The following is a 20,569-nucleotide window of genomic DNA, read 5'->3' as shown; positions in this document are numbered from 1 at the left end:
CTAGGGTTAAGTTTCCAATCTTGATACATTGGCACTGAAAAAATATAGAGCGATTGTGCAAGTCCATAGAAAAAAACGAAACTACAAACATATCGAGAACTCTTTGAATATGCTCTAAAATTTTATTGAAGAATGTCGGGTATCTAATGGAAGCCTATTACAATACATATTATAATGTCAATCTTTCCATGGGCCTCCAGCCTGGTGCCTTCTTTTGATAATTACTTACTTTCCATGGGCCTTGAGAAAAATAAAATCAAAGTATATTTTGTGTTACATTTAAGGTGTTAAATTTGATATATTTTCAATTTTTGTTTTCAGGCTTATGTACTGAAAACAAACATTTTTGAGCTATTGGGTCACATAAGGCTAGACACCTGGAAAGTTGCGTAATGGGCAACTGTGTCCAGAAAAAAATACCATAATTAACAGTTCCTGGTCTCGAGATACCAAAACCAAGTCCTGTATCTCCAAATCAATTGAAAATGCCTCCGACGCAAGCCAACTACAGCATGCTACTAATGTCTACAAATAAATACTGTACCAGACTTCAGTGCTTAGTGGTTCTCACGGTCCTGTAATATCAAATATTACAGATTGGTGGTTCCTGGGAAATAAGCCACTGAGCGTTCTATGTTCAGTGACTGATGTTCCATGATGATTTCCCACTGACATTCAGAATATATATATATATATCTTGCCGTCCGGAGACTGGACAAATGAGACAACTCTTAACGCGTCAATTTTGTAACAACCACCAGAGGACTGAGTCTAAGTTGAATAGAGAGGGCGGGGGAGGGTCTGCAGTTGTCAAGCAACGTCACCCCCCCGTCAGGCCGACAGCCTATCTCGGCAGCTGTCCTCTGCTCTGCTCTGCTCTGCTAGCTGTTCTCCTATTGCTTATCTCTCTCGAATCTACATCTCCCTCAGTATATATTGGGAAACCTAGTAGCTAACTCCGCCCACAAGTAGATAGCCATAGGCTCTACCAAGCTACACCTAAAACTGGCGGCTTGTTTGAAAGCTATCAGGCTACAAGTGTCAGATTAGCATATCCCAGAAGTCCCCAAACTGCCCTACAGCACCAATTAAACTATAATAGTTTGCTTTGGATGGCGGGTGGGGGGGGGGTGGGGGGGTCGGGGTGTTGGTAGGAGAGAAGAGTCATCACGGCCTTGAATCAGCGCCTCTCCGGCCACTTGCCAAATCAGTGATTTCAGACAAATCGATTCAGAATACAACACGGTTTACTTACTCTCAGCAGACCAGCTTAACGAGTGAAGAAATAGATAAGATAAATTAATAACCATTCAAAACTTACAAACACTTAATAATTAGTGACCAAGTTTAAACAGAAGACTAACGGAGAGTCATTAGTAACTCACCAAGTTGGATACTCATGATTAATAGCACAATAATCGACGGTGTAAGAAAGGATAAATGAGAGACAGCTGAAAGGTCACAAAGTGTAATTCATGTTGATGCCTGTTACGTACTCCTAGCTGGATACATATATAAATTTAAATAAACTTACTTTGTTCTATGTCATCATTACCTGTATATGTATATATATTATATTTTTATAAATTATGGTGTGGTGTGGCTGGGGACAGAGGAGCGGGTTGCTCTTGTCATGTCCAGTTCCTGTGAATTTCGTGATTATAATTTTGATCCTGTTCAGTTGTGTAGTTGCCAGCAGTTTCCTCTTTATTATTAAATATACATAATTGTGTTTATTATAAACTACATTAATTCTGTTTATGCATGTAAATTTATTCATTATTATTTAAGTTATTTTAATGTTTGCCTTAGCACAGTATTGTTGCTCATTAAAGCTAATTAATTTTATATAAATCTACCATTCGTTATGTTTTGAGAGGGAGTGTGGGGCGTCCTGACGCCACGTTTAGTTCAGTAGCTGGGAGACGAGCGTCGGTTCAACTGGTCTGATAAGTGTCTGTTCTGTTTACTTATTTCTGTTTTTATTTGTAGTACAGTTATCAGGGTATTATATATATATATATATATATATATATATATATATATATATATATATATATATATATATATATATATATATATATATATATATATATATATATATATATATATATATAATATATCTAGTAAGGACAAGACAAGAACATATCGATGCCAACACAGAAGACAATGTCCAACATAACAGGCCAATTACACTGGATTAATCTTTGTGTTTAGATAGGAGATGCCTCGTATGGGCCAATAAGCCTTCTGCAGCCCCTATGTTTATCCCTTATGTATCCCCCCATGTTTTCACCTTAATTGTATTATCACCTGACCTAATGCGGGTATAAAATCAACTAGTATTGTAAGATCTGTTCACTTGAGAATGAACCATGGAGGTTCGAAACGTCGTGCAAATTATATAAATAAGTGTAATACACTCTATAGTAAATCACTTCTTTTCTTCACCTTAAAAGTACGAAAATGAGTTTTGGAGAACTCCTATTTCAATTAAGCCCTGATGCTAAGAAAATAGTTAGAGGGATAGAAGCCCTAAACCAGAAAATAATAAATACAGAATATGCGGTCATATTCAATGAAACATGTTTGAAAGAAAACCTGCTGCCAGTATACACCAATATATATATATATATATATATATATATATATATATATATATATATATATATATATATATATATATATATATATATATATATATATATATATATATATATAACTGAAAACTCACACCCCAGAAGTGACTCGAACCCATACTCCCAGGAGCAACGCAACTGGTATGTACAAGACGCCTTAATCCACTTGACCATCACGACCGGACAAAATGAGGTGATAGCCTAAGCTATTTGAACCACCCCACCGCCGGCACTCGGATAGTAATCTTGGGCATAGCATTTTACCAAATCACCTCATACTTTGGGGCACACGTGAGGAACACAAATGCGAACAAGCCTGAATGGTCCCCAGGACAATATGCAACTGAAAACTCACACCCCAGAAGTGACTCGAACCCATACTCCCAGGAGCAACGCAACTGGTATGTACAAGACGCCTTAATCCACTTGACCATCACGACCGGACAAAATGAGGTGATAGCCTAAGCTATTTGAACCACCCCACCGCCGGCACTCGGATAGTAATCTTGGGCATAGCATTTTACCAAATCACCTCATGAGGTGATTTGGTAAAATGCTATGCCCAAGATTACTATCCGAGTGCCGGCGGTGGGGTGGTTCAAATAGCTTAGGCTATCACCTCATTTTGTCCGGTCGTGATGGTCAAGTGGATTAAGGCGTCTTGTACATACCAGTTGCGTTGCTCCTGGGAGTATGGGTTCGAGTCACTTCTGGGGTGTGAGTTTTCAGTTGCATATTGTCCTGGGGACCATTCAGGCTTGTTCGCATATATATATATATATATATATATATATATATATATATATATATATATATATATATATATATATATATATATATATATATATTTCTGAATAAGTCATCTGATTTACTATTATATCTGAAGGAATAATTACCTAGATTATTGTACATTTTTATTTAATATAAATCTTTTTATATACAGGTGTTATATTTTTCCCTGGTGATTTTGATTCTAATTATTATGTATGTACGTAACTACGAGTTTACACTGGTTGCATGCGGTTAGATACAGAGTCTTATGATCTCCCTAGACCGCTATGTTTTTGTCTCTGGTAGTGCAACGAGTCGTAAAGTACAGTTACGTTACAATGCCATTTCTTGTTGGAATAGTTCTCAACGAGGTGACGGATGACTTGGCCAAACGTGCCACATCAAAACCACAAGTTTACATTGAAATTGAAATAAGTTTATTGAGGTAAAATACACAAAACGGGATGAGGTAGCTTAAGTTATTCTCACCTCGTTCAATACAATGTGTTCATATATATTTATAGACACATCACAAACCGTAAACATATTACCGAACATTCTGAGTGATAAACATATACATTTCTTCCTTTACACATGTAGTATGATACCAGACGTACACACAGATACATTTATGACTAGATATATAGACAATTTGCAATAGACATTCAGACAACCAACAAAAGGTTACAATCTTGGTGCAAAATTCTTATATTTCTCCAGAATATCCTCATCCCCGACCGTCCAAGTGGTTGGGCATTATTCCATCTCCCGTCCCATCGCAAGGTCTTATCCTGACCCCTTCCAAGTGCTATAATGTCGTAATGGCTTGGCGCTTTCCCTGATAATTAAAAAAAAATAAAGTAGACTCAGTGCATATAGTATCAGGAAATTGTCTATATCACGGAAAATTGTACATATAGCTAAAAACGAAAACCACAATTATTTTTATTAATTTTTTACTTTACCAAATACCATGTACATTTCAGCAATTTCTGTTTTAAAGCAAAAAGAGTCAATTTAAAATAACAAAGCATGGTTATGATGACGAAAAAACGTATTGACGAACAGTCTATGGTAGATTTCGACTCCAATAGATTCACAAGATTTTTTGTAATTTGTTTCATTTCGGATAGATGCCCAAAAAGCAATCATGTGTTTGAGTAAGGTTGTCATATTGCTTGAAATTATCATATTAATAGGATAATTTTTCATGCGCCTGAGCCTTTTCTTTAGCTACCTTTGATATTGTTCTGATATATGTTAAACACTATATTAACTCTTTCTGCATCCCTTGACAGTGTACCTATATTTCTATTTCAAATCATTTCAGCAAACGCTGCAAACGTTTTCACAGTACTTTCAGCAGCTATACGATGGGCAAATCAAATGTTCAAGTCGTGGATGGAGGACTTTGAGTATAAGAACTTTCATTTGCTACATCAAGACATTTTGGTTCAACTTTTATCTTAAAAAGGTATTTCCTCGATAAAGGATCCAGCAGTTTCTTTGAATTCTGTATGAATATGTCATCACAGAATTTGTTTCCTTTTTGTCCCTTAAGAATTCTGGTTATTTTTAATGTTGCCGAAAATCTTCAGAAGCATAAATAGGAGCAACCTATTATTTTATTTGTTAAATATTATGTATAAATTTCTTATCAGTCCCATGATTGTATTTCCTACACTGCATTTCTTTCAAGTGAACCAGTACAGTGAGGAAGGGAGAGTCATCATGGCTGCGAGAGTCTTCACTCAAGTGACCAGTAGGCGCCAACTTATGGAACTTGCTGACATGCTCATGGCGGACCTACCCTACTCGGCCACAGTGAGTTGACATGCCTCACCCGACTGTAGCTCCGGGAGAGAACTGTGGACTAGCTAAAACCTTAACACTTACAAGTGATATAGTCTTAGTGACTTGCCGATTTCTCTTGATCTCTTTCTCCCTTCTCTTCTTAAAAATGATTTTCAAGAAGCTCCGTTAACTATTTTAATGAATGACGATTATGGCTTAATTTAGTTTCAAGAGAGCAATTGGACCATTTCATTATTCATTGATCGTGAGACAACTTCATGTATTCAGTAACTGAGTCGATTTGCCTTAATTTATAACAATGAGTCAACTTTTCTTCCTTGGCAACAGTGAGACGAAAACTGTTTCAGATATATTTTGTTTTTAAAAATATATCTGATTTAGACTTAGAATTACAAATACATGTAGCTGATTTTATGGTGTTGTCTTTGTCAGTTGCAAGTCCTTTACGGACAAACCAACTCAAAATCTGTAGAGTGCTTATCTCTAGATCAGGAGATCACTCTGTACGCTTCCTACTCTCGGAGATGGGCTCAGCGCCACACCTTTAGGGGGTGCGGCCCCAACACTGGCCTCGTTGTCACGTGTACACACCCAACTCGAGGTGCTGTGACTCTCCACTTTCTCCTTATTTTTGGTATGACCTCCTCAATCCCTCTTTCATATGAATTATAACTCTGTACCACCCTGTCCACAGCTATGGTGCTTTCTCTCTCTCTCTCTTTTCTACTTCCTGGAAAGCCTCACTAGGACAAGAGCAAACACCTGTTCATTACAAACATTTAATAGCAACACAGAACATATATAAAGGACTCACATACAATATATAAGTATATAAACTTCAACACCTTATGATATTATAACCTGGTTGCAAACCAATACCCTCAAGACTCTATCAGCTGCTTATACCAAGTGGTAGCGCAACTCCTGGCTTGCCACTTATGCTACCAACCTCACCAAGCAGGTTAAACCTTGTAAAACAATTAGGGCACTATCAGCCCTAGGACATATATATATATATATATATATATATATATATATATATATATATATATATATATATATATATATATATATATATATATATATATATATATAATATATATATATATATATATATATATATATATATATATATATATATATATATTAGTATATTTTGGTAGCAGTCTTTCCTGTAGACATATATTATTAAATATGACCGAAAAAGTAAGATTAATAATTCTAACACGAATTTTCTCAATCTTTCGTACATTACGCTTCACTGTTGGAGGTAAATCAAAAATCAATTCTCCAAAATTCATTTTTATTTCTAGTCTGACGCGACACGGGCGCGTTTCGTAAAACTTATTACATTTCAAAGACTTTAGTTCACAAATACACAACTGATTAGAACTTACGTATCTCCGATTTTATATCTACATTTGAGTGAGGTGGGAGGGGTGATGTGGCATTAACACAAGACAGAACAAGAGGGGATATTAATAGGGTATTAAAAGTATCAACACAAGACAGAACACAAACAATGGGTATTGAATAGAAGTGTTTGTAGAAAGCCTATTGGTCCATATTTCTTGATGCTTCTATATTGGAGCGGAGTCTTGAGGTGGGTAGAATATAGTTGTGCAATAATTGGCTGTTGATTGCTGGTGTTGACTTCTTGATGTGTAGTGCCTCGCAAACGTCAAGCCGCCTGCTATCACTGTATCTATCGATGATTTCTGTGTTGTTTACTAGGATTTCTCTGGCGATGGTTTGGTTGTGGGAAGAGATTATATGTTCCTTAATGGAGCCCTGTTGCTTATGCATCGTTAAACGCCTAGAAAGAGATGTTGTTGTCTTGCCTATATACTGGGTTTTTTTGAGCTTACAGTCCCCAAGTGGGCATTTGAAGGCATAGACGACGTTAGTCTCTTTTAAAGCGTTCTGTTTTGTGTCTGGAGAGTTTCTCATGAGAAGGCTGGCCGTTTTTCTGGCCAGCCAGAAAATTTTCAAATCGTTGACGATTTACTATAAAACCAGAAAAACGGCCAGCCTTCTCATGAGAAACTATTATAGTATATAGGCAAGACAACAACATCTCTTTCTAGGCGTTTAACGATGCATAAGCAACAGGGCTCCATTAAGGAACATATAATCTCTTCCCACAACCAAACCATCGCCAGAGAAATCCTAGTAAACAACACAGAAATCATCGATAGATACAGCGATAGCAGGCGGCTTGACGTTTGCGAGGCACTACACATCAAGAAGTCAACACCAGCAATCAACAGCCAATTATTGCACAACTATATTCTACCCACCTCAAGACTCCGCTCCAATATAGAAGCATCAAGAAATATGGACCAATAGGCTTTCTACAAACACTTCTATTCAATACCCATTGTTTGTGTTCTGTCTTGTGTTGATACTTTTAATACCCTATTAATATCCCCTCTTGTTCTGTCTTGTGTTAATGCCACATCACCCCTCCCACCTCACTCAAATGTAGATATAAAATCGGAGATACGTAAGTTCTAATCAGTTGTGTATTTGTGAACTAAAGTCTTTGAAAATGTAATAAGTTTTACGAAACGCGCCCGTGTCGCGTCAGACTAGAAATAAAAATGAATTTTGGAGAATTGATTTTTGATTTACCTCCAACAGTGAAGCGTAATGTACGAAAGATTGAGAAAATTCGTGTTAGAATTATTAATCTTACTTTTTCGGTCATATTTAATAATATATATATATATATATATATATATATATATATATATATATATATATATATATATATATATATATATATATATATATATATATATATAATATATATATATAATATATATATATATATGACAATGTCAGACCACTCCTTCTGAAGATGTATTAATATACGAAAGTACTTAAGGAAATTCCTGTTTCATTTTTCCTCCGTGGTCTGACATTGTCACATTTTTAATCACGTGTTTATTTTCGTGATATACACATATATACACACACACATATATATATATATATATATATATATATATATATATATATATATATATATATATATATATATATATATATATATATAATCCAGGTAATCCAGCCTATAGCTGTAACTCTATAAACCTCAGTATAAGTATTCCTTGGCACAAAAATGATAACCAATCACCCACCTTTCACTGTCTTGTAAATATCTTATGAAAATCTCACCGAACTAACAAATTCACAAAGACCTGAAAGTTGTAGCATTAAATATTATGATAGATATCGTGAGGAGACATTCACATATGGGACTAATAAAACAAGAACCCGGCAATGTGATGTTATAGTGGCCAGAATACGCCTGGGATATAGACGTATCTGGCAGCTTTCTCAAAACCCAAATGTCGAGTACACAATGTGTCAACTTTGTGAAAGAGAAAACATGCACTCTCTTGAACATTATATTGTAGAATGTCCCATACTGACTGACTTTCGCCTTCCTGGGCTAAGGTATGCTGAACTCTGTAATTACTATATGAGTTCTGGAACACTTGATGATATATTGGACTTGTATCCAAGATTGACCATGTAATATATCAATTATACAATGTATATATATGATGTAACTGTATAACCTGAGCTTGTGAAAGCACCTTTATCACCTTCAGTGATTAAGTGCTTAATTGCATACTAGTTTCTTTATCAGCTATCTCACCCTGTCAGAGTAAATGAGACAAATGTATGTGAATGCATGTGTGTGTATATATGTATGTATATGTGTGTGTGTATGTATATGTATGTGTATAAAGTATATATGGAAGCTGATCAGAATTACATTTCACCTTTGTAAATGTACATTAATGACACTATGTAAAAGACACATCAAACACTTTATGTAGGGCATACGTGAATCTGTGTATCTATGTATTTACGTATGTAGGTTAGCTTAGCTTTTTAAAGCACCAAATCACCTTCTGTGGTTGAGTGTTCAATAAACCCCTGAACTATATGTTTAACACTTCTCTAACCCTGTCCATTGAGGACAGAAGAAAATGTATATATGCTGGTTAGCATTGTAAATGTGTGGCCACGTCTGTGGTAGTAAATAATAATAAATAAAAAAAAACTGTCTTGTACGCTAATGACAATCAAGCACTCTACCAACTCCCTACATGTAGTCAATAAAAACTTCCTTCCCACATCTGAAAGTCTACTACTCTGACATCAGGTTCTTCCAGGTGTATTTACCAGGATCCTCTACAGTTCTTCCAGGTTGCTGCATCATGAAGTTTTCCTTGGACTCCAGTGGTACTATACCACTGATTACACAGAAACATGTGAAACTTCACTCCACTGCTCCTCTTCACACAGTTTGAGGTCCAATTCCTCACTATGGGGCTTGCTCTTCCACAGGGTACCACATCCACTCCTACAGCCTTGAAGTTCCACTCATTAACTTCTTCTCTGGCCTCAAAGTACTCCCAACAACTCCTTTCTCAGACAAACCTGCAACCCATTGATACGCCAATAAAAATGTTCCTCTACAAACATATAACCGAAATGAACTACACACAATAAATGTTTCACCCGACATCTCCCTGCTTCCCGAACGCCATGAGGGGACTCCCTCGTTCAGACGAATCCATGCTCCGCCTCACCCGGGCAGCCCACCAGGCAGCTACCGCCGCCGTGAGCCCACCGCGAGGGCTCACGCGTTCCTTCGCCCTCCAGGACGTTCCTCCATCTTTACTCTCTTATTTAAACTTTCTGCTTCAATAAGATTTGCCTAACATATTGTGACGTACGATTATGTTACGTTGTTAAGTAGATTAGATAAACAGTATTTAGTGGGTTTTCATATTTATATATTTATTTAGTAGTCTTGGATACAGCAGGATCGTAGAGATGAGACAGAGCTTGAAGCAGAGCGGAGTGCTGAGTGATGCCGGAGTCGCGGAGCTCTATGTGGGAGAGCGTTGTAGCTCGATGCTGTCCTAGTCTGCTGTCTGTTCTGTGTCAAAGCTGTAGCGTCTTGGGGTCGATCAGAACTGCATACGCTGAGTATTACATTCTTGACTGTGGAAATTGAAATTGAAATAAGTTTATTGAGGTAAAATACACACAAAGGGATGAGGTAGCTCAAAATATTCTCACCCTGTTCAGTACATCGTGTTAATACATACATAGACACTCATCACAAATAATAAACATATTACCAAACATTCTGAGAGATAAACATATACATTTCCTACTGTGGAAATTGTACCGTTGTCTATTCTGTAGTTGTTGTTATAGATTTAGCTACTCGGAACAAGTTCCAAGTAGCACGGGCTATGGTGAGCCCGTAGTGGACTTACCTGGCACTGGAGCGGTGGTTGTCTATTCCCATATCGCTTGCTTATATTCGGTGACTACACCTCAGCTTCCTCCACTAGAAGAGGTGGATGGAAGAACTGTTACCTGTAATCAGGGAAGAGATTATATCTTCTGCAATTAGTGCTAATTAGTTACACCATTAAGATGAGATAATGGAGCGAGTAAAAGGTTTACTCGCTAGAATATCAATAAACACTTGCTACGCTGCTGGGCACACGAATAACTACAGGCAATCACTGTTAACTGGTTAAAATGTGCTTACCATGAAATTGTTTCCTGCGAGGGCGCTCACTCGCAGACGCTTCACCAGGGCGCTCACACGACTGCCCACGAAGATGTTTCAGGATGGCTTCACAACTCTTCCTGCCATTCAGGACTTGAACCCACCCGTTCCCAGATTGATTCCACAGTTGAAACGTCTGCACACTTCCTTCCTCTAGAAGGTATATCAGCCAGGGGGTTCTTCTCTAACAGGAGCTCAACGGAGCGCTACTTCCCCTCACGATTTCTGGTGCTTAAGTGAGGTCAACATCCTCAAAAGTGAGCCTCACACCCCCAGCAAATTCTCCACATCTCATGACCAGTTATTTATCTATATTCTTATTCACTGCCAATACACTTAAACTATCTATCAAATTCAATCGAGTGTTTACTATATAAATATCCAGGTCTATATCTCCTTAACCTCTTAGTTAGATCAGGCCTGGCAGAATAACTCTAAAGGGGAGACTCATTTCTCCTGCAGCCTGTGATCATAACACTGTTTATGGACTGAAATATATTGCTTTGAACATTCCCCACTGTAGGACTACAAAATTTTGGTAATTATTATTATTTATCAAGTAAAATATTAAAAAGCATTGTCTTACAATAATATTGCACAAGATCTTGTAATAATATCATTTCATTTCGTAAAAGTTAGTTTATTAGCAAGAATGAGCTCTTGAATGCAAATAATTCTCATTTTTAATCATAATTTTTATTTAGTTGTTAACGTGAATGTAAACTGCGGCAGATGTTCAACAACCTGCTCCTACACGCTCGAGGGTGGCTGTCCACGACCAGGTTCTACACCTTGCCCACCCAACCGCCCTCTAACACACTCTTGTGGCAGAATACGGTGAGTATTGCGTACCACCTGCATCTTGTCCTCTCGCATAGTACATCGCATTTTGACGTATAACTCCCCCAAGACCAAAAACTGATGTGCTACAAATCATAGCGGCTCGCAAAATCGATGTGATGTTCAGTTTTCTATTCGCGGGTCATCGAATAGGTTTGGTTCGGGCAATTTAGTACATCATTTTTGTGACGTTGTGAAGCCAGAAACCATACGCCGCCAAAACCAAAATGTACTAACAGTTTTGGAATCAACCGCCTTCTCACTTCATTTATTCCAATCGTTTACTACTCTTTTTGCAAAGAGAAATTTTAATATTTTCTGCCACATTTGTTTCGTTAGCTTGAATCTATAACCTCTTTTACTTGCGTGCGCGCATTTCAAAGTAATAAACTCACAGACGCTGGTGTTCTTACACTGTTTCTCTACCTCTAGAATGTGCCCTCCAGTATTGCAGTCTACTGCCGGGAAGCGGAATTCGAACAACTGATAGTGGCGCTGAGAGAGACGCCTCTATTGGACTGGCAACGACGTCTGAAGATCTATCATGTTCCCCACTACCTGGTTGAGCCGCTGAAGATGCTGGCCCAAGAGCTGGGGAGCTCCCTCGTCTATTGGGAACCAAATTACACATTTACTTACCGCCCTAACATGGATACTGAACTCCTCAGGTTGGTACTTACCTTACCATACAGTGAACTTTAAAGTGGCAATATCTACCGTGCAGGGATATATATACACCAATAAGTGTTCTCGATTTCTCGGTATACACACTGAGACTGAGAGTTTACTTTAGTTTTTGACTTTGTTCAGGGATAAAGTATACTTGCTGGTTGGTCAGTAATCTAGTGTCAAGGCTTTAATAACCCTTGTACAGTTGATAGGCCTTAAATCTTAAGCCCTACACCAAACTAAACATAGCATAGAGTGGAAACTCAGGAAAGTGTTTGCCAATTCATTTGAGGGAGCTGTTCTAGAACTACGCAGGCTTCATGGTGTTAGATGTTAGAGACGTCTTGTATGTAAGGCAGGGGATGGCATAGAGAATTATTAGCATATGTAAGATGGGAAAGGAAAATAGCTTTAATTATATGGAATATAATATGAATAATTATACAAATAGACAATATTTAACGGCAATTTCAACAATTCAACAGAATGAATATACTGAATACGTTGTAATAAATGCGAATGATATTAAAAAGCTAACAAAAATTATGAAACAATTAAACAATGTTTAGCATAACATAAGTATGAGAATACATTACAAGCATTTAACAACAATTATTAAGTCTGCCATGATAGCAGCCGAAGGATCATGTAGTACACTTGTGGCGTATGTATGGTAGGGCATGTACCCGGGTCGTCACAGAGCAATGCTTTCACAAGCAATATCTGTGTTTGATTATATTATTATATATAGTTAAATGATACATTTCTTAACGTTGACTGTATTGCATATATATATGTACGTGTAAAAATCCGTGGAACATGGAACAAAAAAAAATGTTCTTAAATATTATGGAGTTTGAAGTCAGAACTGAAGTTAAATGTAAGATTAACCTGGACTGCTCTTACTTGCACTACCAGTCAAACACTTCTCTATGCTGCGTCTAAGGGGCCCCAATTAAACACCAAAGCATATATTAATAGGCCGTCCAAGGCCAAGAGGTAAGACTCGGCCTCCAGGAAAATACTACAAAAATTATACCCACAATGGATGATGTCTTCTTGTGCCTGGGACACAAGTTATTTAAAATTGATATAATTACTTTCACTTATTATAAACGTAATCTTACCCAGAAAATGACAGTGCCTGTTGACATTTACTCTACCTTCCAGGAACTCTTTTGGAAAGAGAACCTGGCCTACAAAGACTAGCAAAGGCTCGCCCAAAAGACTTAAGGTGAAGCACAGTTCAAGAACATTTCCACCCCCCCCCCCTGTCGCATATAATCCTCTCCAGGAACGGTTAAAGCACAACACACCTATTAGTGTCCCTGGAGTTGAAACACTAATCCTATCCAAGATACTGTGCTCAATGTTACAACTTGGAAGGTATTACAATCAATGGAAAGGTAGAGCTAATGACCAGTACGAATGACTTACCTGAATGATAAAATGTTGGCACTCCCAGCAATAATCGTCCATATTATGAGTGACCAGTGAGGATTATAATATGGGTGTTTGTTTAGTATTAGGAGAAATCAAAATCACCCTATTTATATATATTAAATCAGTGATGGTACCCCTAAATAAGTAAATAAATAAATAAATAAATAATATATATATATATATATATATATATATATATATATATATATATATATATATATATATATATATATATATATATATATGTATATATATAAATATATATATATATATATATATATATATATATATATATATATATATATATATATATATATATACATATATATATATATATATATATATATATATATATATATATATATATATATATATATATATATATATATATATATATATATATATATATATATATATATATATGACAATGTCAGACCACGGAGGAAAAATGAAACGGGAAATTTCCTTAAGTACTTTCGTATATTAAATACATCTTCAGAAGGCTTTGGACCTTCTGAAGATGTATTTAATATACGAAAGTACTTAAGGAAATTTCCCGTTTCATTTTTCCTCCGTGGTCTGACATTGTCACATTCTTAATCACGTGTTTATTTTCGTGATATACACACATATATATATATATATACACACACACACAAAATAAAATAAATTAAAAAAGCCTTCACTTACAGACCACCATCAACAAATTGAATCTGCCTGCCTCCTTCGGCTGCATACTACAAAAAGCTCATACCATAATCATCTACATTCTCTTATGTGTTCTACCCAAATATATAGTAAAATCATCTATAAATTCACTACCATACTAGCTGCCCACTACTTAGTCAACCACTAAGCCACAACCACCAACCAAATTATTAAGTACACCCAGTAGTTTTCACATCACTACTTGATCATACCGCCTGCTGCACTGCAAACCAGTAGCACACTCAACAGCCAACCCTTGTGTTTCTTTCTATAAAATCTTGTTTCCCTGAAATAGACCACCTTGGTCGTAACAGTCCATCATCACCAGTCGGACACAATTGAAATTAAACCCACGATGGGAATGTGTCTACGTGTCATACCAACCGTCTCTTAACAAATATCTTATTTCCACTAACACTTTACTTAATACAAATTATTTGTTTTTATTTATAATTTTGAATGCAAACAGGCGTATAAAAACAATAAAACGAGAACAAAACAAACAGAACACAAAACACAAATTACAGAATCACAAAAGTACAAAATGACAAATACACAAAATACCGGCCTGAAGGGCCGACAACAATAAACACAAACACAATGCAATACAGTACAGAAATAACAACGTACAAGACATGAGGGTAATGTTAGCCTGACACGCATGCGCATAAATACAATAAACCGAGAACATAACAAACAGAACACAAATCACAAATTACAAATTACAAAGTCACAAAAGTACAAAATTACAAAGACATAAGATACCGGACTGAAGGGCCAACAACAAAAACAACAAAAAGCACATACAAAATGCAATACAGTACAAAAATAACAACAGAACAATACACAGTACCCAAACTCTCACCCAACCTTCGAAACTACACAAAACAAGCCTACCGGCCCTAGAAATCACACACGGAGAGGTACCGAAATCACACACGGAGAGGTACCAGTACATAATGACAATAAGAAGAAAGGAAACATAAAAATATAACACATAAAGAAAAGGAAATTAACATCGGCAATTCATGATAATGGGAACAAAAACACGCATGGCCACACAAGCAGCCCGAAGGGCACGGAACCACTCCAAAAACAAGCGGACTCCGGAACTCACAGGAACATGAAATACGGAGCACACAGGAACCGGGAAAACAAACCCGGCCCACCCACACACACACGCAACCTCACCCCGCGTCCATGCACGCAAACGGACACAACCCCACAACACATAGCAAACAAAATATATCACTTGAAAGGAGAACAAACCTCAATGGTAGGTGAATATTTCTCAGGGAACTCAAACACAGGATATTTCTGCTTATAGGCCTTCCATATAAAATACTCCATTTCGGTAGGGGAACGATTCCCCTGCTTCAGGGTGGGCGCATAAACTCATGAATCACTAAATCAGGCGGAAACGGCCGCTCTCTGAGTTGGTCGACAGAAGTCGCATAACGAGGTAGGGGCTGGCAAACCACCTCCGCCGTGGAAGCAGAAGATACCGAAGAAGCGTACGTAGGCCGCCGAGACGGCCTCGCCACCGGATGCACAAGAGAAGGCGAAGGCTGCCGAGACGGTAACACCACACCCGACACCGCAGGAGATGCAGAAGAAACAGCCTGAGACGGAAGAGTCGGTAAAACCGTCGCCGATGAAACAGGGACCGAGGTTGGGGTTAAGGAACCCCCAGAGCAAGCAGCCTTTTTCAACACCATAACCAGGTCACCACGCTCACCATGAACCTCATCAGGGGGAACTACCCCACACGAAGAACCGGAACCATCAGACGAGGGCGACGCACCCGAAGCAAGGTCCACAGGCACCACACCTGAAGGGAAGTCCGGGACACTGTCACCGTCAGCGGGAGGCACAGGTACTTCTGCCACCACCGTAGAATGTGACGCAACCGGAACCACCCCGCCATCGCAGGAAGATCTAGAGTCATCGAAATCTCCCACATCAACCCAGGCAGAAGAAGAAGAATGCCGGGAACGCTTGGGCTCTGGCCCCACATCATCAGATCCAGAGGCCGACCCAGAGACGCGGCCATCACAAGCCGGGCGAACCGACGCTCTCCCCAGGACGGCAGCATCCTCAACCACATGGGGTACCAGGCCAGGCACAGTAGGAGGCCCTGCATCCACCCCAGCACCCAGCACAGCCGGAACACATGGCGAGGGCGCAGGGACATGCACAGCAGTTGGAGAAGATGAAGACGACGTACAGAGATCCACCGGAAGACCAATGGGACCATCAAGGACACTAACGGGAACAGGCTGATCATCCGAAGGCACCATAATCCCCTGGAAGAAGGGCCACCACAGCAGGAGACACGTAGCGTGCCACAGGCGGGGGCCCCCAGCAGCCAACGGGATGGCCACATCCCCACCCACCAAATCCTCCTCCACAGGGAGCGGTGGAAAATCCTCCTCATGGAAGAGATTCACGGGGGCGATGACAGCCTCAGAACACCCCAGCAGCCTGATGCCCCAGCAGGCCACACCAAAAACATGTCCGCGGTTGATGGGAATAATACTCCCGAATATAATATCCGAGGAGCCGGACAGAATGTCTGCCCTCAGGCGCATCCCCAGGGTCCGAATGTTCGTTCATAAACCCTGGAACTTTCCCGAGAAAAGCTTGTGCAGCCTCAGACTGACGACAGCTCCACACCTCCCTGAAGTAACGCCGCAGGAGGTCCTCCGGAAACTCCAAGGGCGCCCCATAAACACTCACGTACGTCAATGCACCACTCCGATTGGAAATCTCCACAGTGCCGGCACCACCCGGCAGGGGCAAGGATTGCCCCTCGAAGCGCTGGAGAAACGGACAGTACTCTGTGTCCTCCGCAAATTTGACAATTGCTCGATGAGCGGTAACCAGACACGGAGCATGTCACACATTACATGTTCGACCTCAGGATACCCGGCATGGCCAGAAAATTCCAGGCCTACAGAGTGCACACGCACAACAGAGGGAAGAGGACACCCCATCACGGAGCGTCACCGACGAAAACCCAAGCACCACTTGATGGCCAATGCAAATTAAATGATATAATGTACTGGTTGCTTACAACTTAATTACTAATTTGCATAAAAACTCCAAACCAGCCAGTGGTTTATATTTTACAATTTAGTTATGTTCAGGCAGTGTTGCACGCTGTACTGACAAAACCTTTTGATTTAATAATTTGTTCCTTACAATTTCTTATCACTCAAGCTTTATCAAAACATTTATAAAGACTAACCCTGGTCATTACCATAAACAGGATAAGCTTAAGCAGGAAATTTATAGAATTTACTTAAACTGCTTTTATTAGCAATTTGACATTGAACCTAGACAGCAAAATAAAATTTTACATTTAATCGTACTTAAATATTTATATTTATTTTAAATTTAAATTAATTTTTAAATCTTAATTTAAAAATTTGAAATAGAGTAAATTAAGGAACAGTAAATATGAATCTGCATGCCGAAATTATGAGAAACTGCATAAGAATACATAATGAATTCACAATAACAATACCAGAAAATCTTTGGAGCAAGATATTGGGATCGACCCACCGTCCTACTCTTAAGATTTTCTCTTATGTCACATTCTCAGATTTTTAGGAGGAAATTACACTGATTTAAGCCAGTAGTGGATTACGTAAGCTCGATAAGTGACCCGGCTTCTGGGCCTATGGCAGACGGACCCTCAGCGGATTTACTTTTATTGTGAGAGTATAACTCAGGTAACAAATGTGCTTGCTGCCTTTGGCTGTTTACTTAAAAAATAACATTCCTCTGTATCCAATAACATTGCTTTGTATCTGTATCGACGGGGGGGGGGGGGGGGCGTGTGTGGGCTATCGCGCCTCTTTAACTCTTGTGAAAGCCTATACCTCCCGCCAACTAGTTTAAGGAGCAGGTTGCCTATGACGGGTGGTGGTCGCTCACCTGGCGGCGGCGGCGTCTCCCTTTGCTACCGCCACACCTCCACACACCCATCACACCAGATGTGGCGACAGAGGCTGCCTTAGGGATCTCTGTGTGGGGGGTAAAAAGGGGGCATAACCTAACTAAGAAATAGCCTGTATCCAGCATATCATTCTTCACTCTTGCTTTCAGGAACAAGCCTGGTTTCCGTGTCTGTAAACTTGTCAAAACTGGGCTCCAACACCTGCTGGAGAGGAGCCTCTTTAACAAGACCCAACCGCTGGAGTCCACGTGGAGACTATCGCAGCATCTGCCATCTATTGGAGTATTCCTCGACTCGAGCGTGACTAAGGACTCACCTCTCGACCTCCAGCACCTGCACTACTCCGGAAATGAGGAAACACCTGTCTCCTGGATGTCGCCGACCATGTATGGAAGCATCGGCATGTTGGGGACGGACGACAGCTACAGGAATCTGGGTCTTGGTAGACTGGTAATCAAGGTCATGGGGAGGCTATATGCTAGCCAGGGCTTCATCCCTAACGCCCACGTCAGCTACGACAACCCACCTTCTATAGCAACGTTCAGCAAGATACCAGGCTGGGAAAACACTCACACTGCCGCCTGGATGGCCTTCGAGCAGACAAATGGAATCAGTGAAATATCACAGGACAAAGATCCCCAATTACTATAACAAAATATATTTTATAAGTTCTAAAGGATAACTCATAAAAATAATAATGACAAATAAAAAATTAATCATAATAACAATAATTATTGTCATTATATTAATAATTAATAAACACAAGTCCAATGTAACAAATATTCCTCACTAGCATTGTAGCGAAAAGATTCAGCAAAAAAACAAGATTGTTTAATTCTGCGACAAATTATGTGGAAATTCTGTTTCTCACTTATTTCTCACAAACTGCTTGCCGTTCTTCCCTGGGTTTACTCTGATCTCATCTCGGCGACCAATAAGAACATCCGAGTTATGGAGTTCCCTCGTATTACATATATGTCTGTGTATGCATATATTTGAATATGTTTAGGCAATATTAACGACTCTGTAACTAGCTTCACAATATTGTCACTTACGTAACTAAATGAACTATTGGGTTTGATTCTTGGGCCCTTTATGTACCTCTGTAAACATTTCTACCATCGCCCACGTGATGCTGTTCGAATAATCTCTCTCAGCTGGATATACAGGTGACTATCCTCTTATGATGCCGTTAAGTTCACTATTCCTCGAGTGCCTCCCCCTGTACTTTGGCAGAGCAGGCCATGCTGGCCGCACCTGTCATCCACCACTTCGCTGTAAATACACGCTCACACATACTATATTATATATATATATATATATATATATATATATATATATATATATATATATATATATATATATAACTGAAAACTCACACCCCAGAAGTGACTCGAACCCATACTCCCACAACTGGTATGTACAGGGACGCCTTAATCCGCTTGACCATCACGACCGGACATAAGGAAGTGATAGCCGAGGCTATATGAACCACTTCCCCGCCGGCACTCGGATGGTAATCTTGGGCATAGCATTTTATCAAATCACCTCATTCTTTGTATATATATAGTTGTATATAGTCCTGGGGACCATTCAGGCTTGTTTGCATTTGTGTTCCTCACGTGTGCCCCAAAGAATGAGGTGATTTGATAAAATGCTATGCCCAAGATTACCATCCGAGTGCCGGCGGGGAAGTGGTTCATATAGCCTCGGCTATCACTTCCTTATGTCCGGTCGTGATGGTCAAGCGGATTAAGGCGTCCCTGTACATACCAGTTGTGGGAGTATGGGTTCGAGTCACTTCTGGGGTGTGAGTTTTCAGTTGTATATAGTCCTGGGGACCATTCAGGCTTGTTTGCATATATATATATATATATATATATATATATATATATATATATATATATATATATATATATATATATATATATATATATATATTATTAAATATGACCGAAAAAGTAAGATTAATAATTCTAACACGAATTTTCTCAATCTTTCGTACATTTCTTTTCACTGTTGGAGGTAAATCAAAAATCAATTCTCCAAAATTCATTTTTATTTCTAGTTTGACGCGACACGAGCGCGTTTCGTAAAACTTATTAC

At 38.9% G+C, this 20,569-nt stretch overlaps 1 protein-coding gene across 1 annotated transcript; it reads left to right on the top strand.

Moving 5' to 3' along the window:
• Positions 1 to 3,712: 3,712 nt before the first annotated feature.
• LOC123753235 (uncharacterized) lies at positions 3,713 to 19,544 on the top strand. Its single transcript, XM_045735223.2, has 5 exons — positions 3,713 to 4,884; positions 5,110 to 5,234; positions 11,572 to 11,676; positions 12,112 to 12,347; positions 18,613 to 19,544. Exons 2-5 carry the CDS (start codon positions 5,142 to 5,144, stop codon positions 19,112 to 19,114), a joined length of 936 nt encoding a protein of 311 aa, XP_045591179.2. The 5' UTR covers positions 3,713 to 4,884; positions 5,110 to 5,141; the 3' UTR covers positions 19,115 to 19,544.
• The last annotated feature ends 1,025 nt before the right edge of the window (positions 19,545 to 20,569 follow it).

This window comes from Procambarus clarkii, chromosome 65 (genome assembly GCF_040958095.1).
Source record: "Procambarus clarkii isolate CNS0578487 chromosome 65, FALCON_Pclarkii_2.0, whole genome shotgun sequence".
Lineage (NCBI taxonomy): Eukaryota > Metazoa > Arthropoda > Malacostraca > Decapoda > Cambaridae > Procambarus > Procambarus clarkii.
Note: the sequence above shows the minus strand (reverse complement) of the source record. Positions and strands in the feature narration are given on the sequence as shown.

Coding starts and splice junctions, on each gene's coding strand:
- LOC123753235 (XM_045735223.2), top strand. CDS start 5,142: ATGGCTGCGAGAGTCTTCACTCAAGTGACCAGTAGGCGCCAACTTATG. Junction 5,235..11,571: donor ACCTACCCTACTCGGCCACA/GTGAGTTGACAT, acceptor AAACTGCGGCAG/ATGTTCAACAACCTGCTCCT. Junction 12,348..18,612: donor ATGGATACTGAACTCCTCAG/GTTGGTACTTAC, acceptor TCTTGCTTTCAG/GAACAAGCCTGGTTTCCGTG.